This window comes from Astyanax mexicanus, chromosome 23 (genome assembly GCF_023375975.1).
Source record: "Astyanax mexicanus isolate ESR-SI-001 chromosome 23, AstMex3_surface, whole genome shotgun sequence".
NCBI classification, from domain to species: Eukaryota; Metazoa; Chordata; class Actinopteri; order Characiformes; family Acestrorhamphidae; genus Astyanax; species Astyanax mexicanus.
In genome coordinates, this window is record NC_064430.1 from 14,191,348 (window position 1) to 14,199,467 (window position 8,120).

General features: G+C 35.9%; 1 protein-coding gene across 1 annotated transcript; it reads left to right on the plus strand.

Annotated features, from left to right (window-relative positions):
• The first annotated feature begins 4,872 nt into the window (after positions 1-4,872).
• On the plus strand, positions 4,873-7,585 carry ptpmt1 (protein tyrosine phosphatase mitochondrial 1). The gene is made up of 4 exons (XM_007244890.4): positions 4,873-5,150; positions 5,254-5,334; positions 6,937-7,128; positions 7,274-7,585. The coding sequence occupies exons 1-4, from the start codon at positions 4,911-4,913 to the stop codon at positions 7,409-7,411; spliced, it is 651 nt and encodes a 216-aa protein (XP_007244952.3). The 5' UTR covers positions 4,873-4,910; the 3' UTR covers positions 7,412-7,585.
• Positions 7,586-8,120: the final 535 nt, after the last annotated feature.

An 8,120-nucleotide genomic window follows, 5' to 3' on the forward strand; every position in this document is an offset into this window, starting at 1 on the left:
CCCCAGATTAAACCATCTAGCAACCTATTAATAAGTCAATTACTAAGTGATTTTTTTTTGTAAAGATTTTGAAGATAGTGAGTACTAACCTAAAAAATAAAGGTTAGCTAGCATCAAATGGTAAAAACTGAAAGTTGATGTTTTTGTTTGTATTAAAAACAAAACTTTCTATTTGTTTTTGCTAGTAACTGATTCGTTTGATTCACTTAAAAAGACATTTACAGGAAAACAGGGTATGTGAGAACTGTAAACACTTGTGTGTGAAGTTGCGATTACTAATGGGAAAATCTGTTAAACTATGATATAGTGAACAATAAGTGCATTATACACGCTTTAACAACAACCTATATTAAATAAGCTCTCTCCAAAAAAGGAATATTTAAAAACAAGATTAATGCTATAATAATTTTATAGTTCACAAGCTGCACTGTATCCTAAATTACACCAACTTCTCTGGAAGACAGTGATAAAGAACTCAGTACATTTGAAGAGAAGTGGTTGTGTGTTTACAGACAATTTTGGCTGGCTATCAAGATTTAGTTAGTGCTTGTTAGCGACATTAGCATTGTGGGTCATGTGCTGCTCTGCTTTGCTCTTTCTGTGAGCCTCTATGCTTCCTCAGATTTTGCCTCAGCTAATTTAGCTATAATCCTGCTTCCAGCTGCAATGGCATGTTTTGACCAGCTTCTGTTGGCTACACTCTTTCTTTTAACATTCATCCTGTTCTTTTCTTGTTCTTGTTCTACTCCTATATTCTACAGCTCTGCGTAAATCACCTTCCTCATCATTTCTTTTTTCTAGCTTTCTCCCACTCCTGCAGTCTCGACTGCTCCCTCGCTCTGAACCCGTCTTTTCTTTCTGCATCTGCAATTATTGTGTCAATCACTTTCTTCAGCTCCTCCGCTAATCAACACATCATGTCTTACTAAGGTCCTGTGAGCTGATGCTTAATTTATATTCTCTCTATCTTATCCACTCAGCCCCAGCCTGTACGCAGGTATTCCAACATTTGTCAGCATCTATTTTTTTCATCTTTTCTTCCATCTTAACTTCCATCTCCAGTTCCTTACATAGCATATCCACATTCTCTCTGTTTTCTCTCTTCTTCTCTCCCTTCTTCTCCTTTCTTTCTTCATCTACATCTCCAGAAGAAGACCTTCAGCACAGCTACCAAATATTTGCAGTAAAAGGACAATATCAGACAGGTATAAAGTTTAGGGAGTTTCAAGGTGGGGCCTCTAGATCAAGCCACTTTATCTGTTTTTTTGATAGTTATTGCGGTTAAAACATTGGTAATTCTGGTAAAAAAAAAAAAAAATCCTGCTTGCTCAACAACATTATCTTGCTGGTCAGCCAGTGTGGTTAAGCCAGATCTTGCTTGGTCATGTTTTGATCATGCTTATTTAAACTATACTTTAAACAACTAAATACAATTACCCTATGCTAGTGAATAGCTACGCTGGTCAAACAGCTTATCTAGCTTGTTTTTTTCCAGAATGGTGGTTAAATATGAGTCATACACTGCCTGGCCAAAAAAAAAGCCACCTAGATTTAACTAAGTAAATGATCTGGGGTTGCTGCAGTTGATCAGGTCTAGGTTTAGCAACAGTATGTGCTAAAAGAATGAGGTCAGCTGACTACCTGAATATACAGACTATAGACCAAAATATTTCATCAATGGATTTTTTTTTCTTTCCTGATGGCATGGGCATATTCCAAAATACAATGTCAGGATTCACTGGGCTGGAATTGTGAAAGAGTGATTCAGGGAGCATGATTTCATCATTTTCACACATGGATTGGCCACCACAGAGTCCAGACTTTAACCCCATTGAGAATCTTTGGGTACGAAATCAAATAATCTCTCGTTTTATATTTTATATATATTTTTAAAATTTGATATACTTAAAAAATTACCCAGGAAGTTATTTTTAAGGACTTCTATACTTTCTACCCATGTAATCACTATTTGTTACAGCTAATGACTTTAGAAAAACACTGATTACAGCTACTGTCTGTACCCATCTTCCCTTATGTTCATCCGGCCTCAAACGCCCCGGACAGCAGGTGGCGCTCGCGGTTCAGACGTGGCTTTGCTTTTCCCGGGCTGTGTCTCAAACTAAAGGCAGCTGCCCCACTGCTCACTAATTTGCCATGATTAATCTCCGGGCCTCCACTGACTTTATTTTACAGTTTTAGCGTTAGCTGATACTATTTAAAAAAATAATAACAATTAGAAGAATATCTCTTTCACAAGCCGTGCAGTGCTGCACAGTGCAATGTCTTTAAAAAAGACAATAAAACACTAAAACAGTAAATTAGCTACATTTTAGTAGTAAAAACTGTATTATTTCAGACCAGTTTTTGTTTGGACTTTAACTATATAGTTCCAAGTACTATTGTGATAAATTATATTATTGTAATTTTAAGACCATTTAATGCCACAAATATAATGCAGTATAATAGCATAACAATGCAATTTCACTATTTTATTATTTAACTACTATTTTATTAATTTAGGTATTAAACTTAGAATATCTTGTCCACATATTGGATGGTATGCTCATATATTGTACAATATATCAATAATGTAATTATTGTGACACGCCTATTGGTTTCCATGTTTTGTGTGCTTAGTTGTGTGGGATGTTTGGGACTCCACCAGCTTTAAATAAAACTGATTATTTAAGTTTCTTACTGAAGTTTCCTTATCAATATGGAAATAAAATACCCTAGTAGCGTTACTGCTAACATTGTTGAGAGTCTCAGCTTAAAGAAAGACAATAACAAGACACAATACAATAATTTTGGTTTTCTCTCTTTAATCACTGACTTCCAAGGCTGTAATTAATTGAATCAGGTGTGGTAGATTAGGCATGGATTCAAAGTCTTTGGGAAGATAGCTCTACAGATGCAGGGTTGGAGACCACTGGCCTCCAGTAATTAAATATTACTATGAGCTTAGGCCCCCAGATGGTGTAGATGGGAAGATTGAACCATTAGGGCCTGTGTTTAATGCCTAAGCTTCCAAAATAATTTCCCTTGTGTGAGACTTCTGTATCCGATGAAGGTCTTAAATGGATGCCAATGATTTACCTCTTTTCTTTATGAGAAACTACCGTGAGCATGCTTCCTCCTTCCACAGTGACTCAGGTTTTTTTTTTAGCAGATTTAGACATGGGCCAAATTCCTTCCATTTCTTAATGATGGATTTAATCTTACCCTCAAAGTTGTATGGAGTGTTTTTGTCTCCATGGTGTATTTATAGAGAGAAAATCTGGCTACCAGTGATTGGACCTGACCAGATAGTTGTCTTTATACTACAATCGCTTATTTTACATAGTTTATTTTTATTTAGTTACCATTAAAAAGTTACCATTAAAAAGTACTTTTAAGTGGTATAAGCAAACATCTACATGTGACCCAACTGTAGAAGTTGATAAGCTCTCTACAAATGGCACCACCATGTTGCTGTCACTGCTATGCTGAGAATGGTCTGTCACCCAAATATCTGGTCAGCGGAGGCCCCTTTCCTTTGATGGACATGTAAAAAATGACAAAAGGTGGACTCCAGTTAGTCCTACTAACCTTCAAAGTGAATCTATAGTAGGTTTACTTGATAAAGGGTTGTTTCATGGACAGGGATTAGGCCTAGTAATGGGTTACATTTTTGCTGAATGGAGAATCTCCTATCTTAGTTCTGTTTACTCCCCATCTCTGTCTGTTGACCTAAAATGGTCCGTAATGCTGGGTAGAATGATGGCCTTTATTCAAAATATGTCTGATTAATTGTTTCTAATGCCTTTTTAACAATAGTCTAATCACAATTTTGTTAATCAATGTGAAAACATCACAGTGATATATTGCAAACCCACCAGTCAACTAGCTGCCAAAAAAAATCTCATTTTTTTATCAACCTTATACTAAGCCATAATTTTGAGATCAACAGGTCATCAAAAGACACCTTCAAATAACTCAAAATAATGAGGTAATATTTCAGAACTTTCACTTAGTATCTCAAAATAACATTTTATCTCCAAATGCCCTATTATCTCAACATAATGACTTAGTATTTTACAATGTCCACTTAGTATATCAAAATAACGACGTATTATCTCAAAATGTCAACTTTTTATCTCAAAATAACAAATTAGTATCTCAAAATGTCCACTTAGTATCTCAAGGACATAGCATCTCCAAAGGTGCTCTTATTATCTTAAAATAATGACTTAGCATTTTAAAATGTTCACTCAGTATCTCAAAATAACGATGTATTATGTCAAAATGTCCACTTATTATTATTATAACTAGTATTTCATAATGATCCCTTAGTATCTCAAAAATAACAACTTAGTATCTCAAAATGTCCACTTAGTATCTCAAAATAACGACTTAGTATCTCAAAGTGACAACTTAGTATCTCAGAATGTCCACTTAGTATCTTAAAATAAAGATATTCTCTCCAAATGCCCACTTATTATCTTAAAATAACTACTTAATATCTTAAAATAAGGACATATCTCCGAATGCCCACTTATTATCTCAAAATAACTACTTAATATCTTAAAATAATGACATATCTCCAAATGCCCACTTATTGTCTCAAAATAACTACATAATATCTTAAAATAATGACATATCTCCAAATGCCCACTTATCACAAAATAACAACTTAGTATCTCAAAATCATGATTTATTATCTCAACATAACCACTTTGAATGTAAGTTTAATTTTATTTTATTTATTTATTGGCTGTGTCTGCTTAACATCTTCTCACGTTTTTCTGGAATACTTATCTCAGACTGGGTTTTTTTATTACTGCTTTTCACGGTCTGACCGCTCGGCTCTATTCGGCTCCATTCGGCTGGTGTCGGCTCCGCCAGTAGTCGCAGTGCATGATGGGAGACGCATGGGCAGCGGGTGTAGAGAGCCTGCTCCGCGGGCTGAATGTCAGACAGAGGCAGTTTTATGGAGCATGTCCTGTTTCAGATTAACTAGAAGCATGTCGGGTGTTTTAGCGCGGGTCCTGTTCTACCCCACTCTCGCCTATAACGTGGTGATGGAGCGGGTCTCCTCCAGGCGGTGGTTTAACCGCGTGGATCAGACTGTGATTCTCGGAGCGCTGCCGTTCAGATCCATGACCCAGGAGGTAAGAGAGCCTCTGACTGAGGGTCAGCTGCTCAGATTCACCACCAAACACCTGAAAACACAGCCTGATTAATGTCTTCACGTGTCTCTTTGGTTCTCTGCAGCTGGTTAACATGGAAAATGTTAAAGGAGTGATAACCATGAACGAGGAATATGAGACTAAGTTCTTCTGTAATTCAGAGGCGGTGAGTAGCTCGACCTACAGTTAATTTCACTGTACTGTGAATCCTTGTGTACCTTGTATACTTCACTGTGTAAGGTTTGTGGGGGAAAAATATTAATTTAATTTTACTTTAATTTAATGTTCAGTTCATAAAATTAACTTATTAATGTAACTTAAGTTTAAGTTAGGCTGATATTTACACATTCTTTATGGGCATGGGTATCATGAAAATACTGGGCTTCATAATATTTATTTGAAATGTTGTTTTTCTGTAAAAGAACGCAGTACACATGTTCATACTGAATATTACAACACTTCAACATTTTTACAATGCATATTACATATTTGTTGCAAAGTTGGAAGTAGAAAAAATAGTAAAGTGTGTTTGCCTATGGTTAGAATGATTGCTTATGATTATGTTTGCAGTTATCGTTGTGGTTAAGGTTGGTAATAGTGTTTTTTCCCAATCCTGTCCATTTAGCCCTACTGCACATTTTAGTATTTTCTGACCCAAAATGTCAGCTTATTAACAAGCCTCTATTGATTTAAATGTGACTCATTTAGCAGATGTTCTTATCCAGGGCAACATATAAAATTAATGTTTAGGTTCAGCATTGGGTAATGGGTAGCCTTGCAAGTCCTTTTTCAGTACAATAAAAAATTAATATGCATGAGTTAGGTTTACATTTTAATTACGTTACCTTGCTCTTTGATCTCTCAAAACAGTACATTTTTCAATACACAGGTTTCTGTGCCACTTCATCACAGAGATCAATCAGAGGGCAATCAATATATGCAATCAAGGGGCAGAAAGCACTTCTGTTCTGTTTAGAAAGCAACAGTGCCAAGAAGATGAATTGTAAATGTTAAATATTCTAAGGGGTCACACCCTTTTGCCAGAAATTAGAGAAGATTTGTAGGCTTGCAGATTTACTTTTGTATAAAAACTGGCTGAGGGATAAAGCTACCAAGGTTTGGAGAGTAATCTTCACCAGCCTTTTTCCTTACTGTCCCAAACTAAAACGAGCTGTGATGCATCTTATCTTTTGTATGCTATGTCAAAGCAGTTGTGGCAAGATTCAAAGTATTCTTTTTATTCTTTCTTTTTTTTTTTTTTTTTTTTGATTTGATCTTTGATTTAGCTTACAACAATATCATACATAAATGTATACAGTTTATGAACAGTACCAGCATTTAAGTTCTTAACATTGTCAAATAAGAGATTGGGCCAAATCCATTTAATTTTATGATCCTTTTTATGATCAGTAATAATGGTGCATTCGTAGGGCCCTGATGACCAGCTACTGCTAGATAATGTTTATTATAATGTGATATTAATATGCAATTAAAAAAATTACCAGCAAAACCTGAAATTGTATTGTTTTAACAAAAATGTACAGTGTAAAACAGACACTTTAAGGCTATGTTACTAAAGAGCTTTTATGCATGCACCCTGTAATGTTTGCACCGATTCAGTGTTTAAAGCCCTCCTTCTCTGTTTAATAAAGAATAAAAAATGTCCTCTTCTACTTCTACCTTATTTTTTCCTGCTTGGGTTACAAGATACAGTCAAAGTATGTCTAACTCATGTCCTCCAAATTTTGTATGTTTTTGTTGTATATAGGAGTGGAGGGCAGCAGGTGTTGAGCAGATCAGACTCAGCACAGTGGACCTAACAGGAGTTCCCAGTCTGGAGCACATCCACCAGGGTGTAGATTTTGTTATGAAGCACCGTGAGAACGGGACCAGCGTCTACATCCACTGTAAAGCAGGTCGCTCCCGCAGTGCCACAATGGCAGCTGCATACCTCATCAGGGTGAGCAACAGTGTTTTAGAGGGGCGAAGAGGATAGATAGATAGATAATAAGAAGCCGTGCACAAAACTTACAGAGCAAGTCCTACTCCAACATTTTCTATGTATTGTTGATGACAACACATTGTTTTTCTTTGTTTCTGTGTAGATACATTGCTGGAGTCCAGAGAAGGCGTGTAGCATGCTGGCAGAGGTCCGGCCGCATATCCTGGTCCGCTCTGCTCAGCTTGACATTCTAAAGAAGTACCACCAACAAGTGTGTGCATCAGGACCAAACTGTGTATAGCACAAAATACTGTGTTAAAGAGGCTTTCTGAAATATGTTTAACTGTGTACATAGGCAGTATGTTTTAACTTTATAAACCATGCACAGAAGTGCAAAACCATGTAATGTATGATATCTTATTATATGATACAGGAAAACTTTTGTTATAAATAAATTAAGCTGCTTTCCTATTGACCGTTTTTCCATTTTTTTTTTTTATGAAATAGAAAACCGTTACACATATGTTACTGTCCGACTTGATTACAATGAAGACCTTCAAATATGATCTATATTCAACAAAACAGTTAGTTTTCATCTGAACAGTTTAGCAGAAAATAAAATGAGCTTCTTTCTGAACACGCCTAAAAATGTCACTTAGCTTGTTCAGAAATAAATAGAGATCTCCATTTGTTTCGCCCAGACAGGAGGGTGTTGTTCATAACACAGTATGTGCTTTGCCTTAGGTTGAGCTTAGGTTATTTTGAGAACAAGCTAAGTTGCATTATACACAAAAGAACTTGGAACACGTCAGATGTCCGAGTGAGACATTTTGGCCATTTTATGAAAACATTACATCACAATGTTCCAGTTGAGACAGAGCTAGAAAAGGCTGGAAATGTGATAGTAATAATAATAAATATCTGCAATATAAGCAGTTAAACACATGACTGTGAAAATGTTCCTCAATGTAAAAATCAGTAAGAGTTTTCTACACTACATAATGTTATAA

What these genes read in the sequence shown, in the direction of transcription:
- ptpmt1 (XM_007244890.4), top strand. Translation starts at nt 4,911, where the DNA reads ATGGGCAGCGGGTGTAGAGAGCCTGCTCCGCGGGCTGAATGTCAGACA. An exon ending in TCAGATCCATGACCCAGGAG is followed by an intron (nt 5,151 to 5,253) that starts GTAAGAGAGCCT and finishes GGTTCTCTGCAG; the next exon opens with CTGGTTAACATGGAAAATGT. An exon ending in CAGCTGCATACCTCATCAGG is followed by an intron (nt 7,129 to 7,273) that starts GTGAGCAACAGT and finishes GTTTCTGTGTAG; the next exon opens with ATACATTGCTGGAGTCCAGA.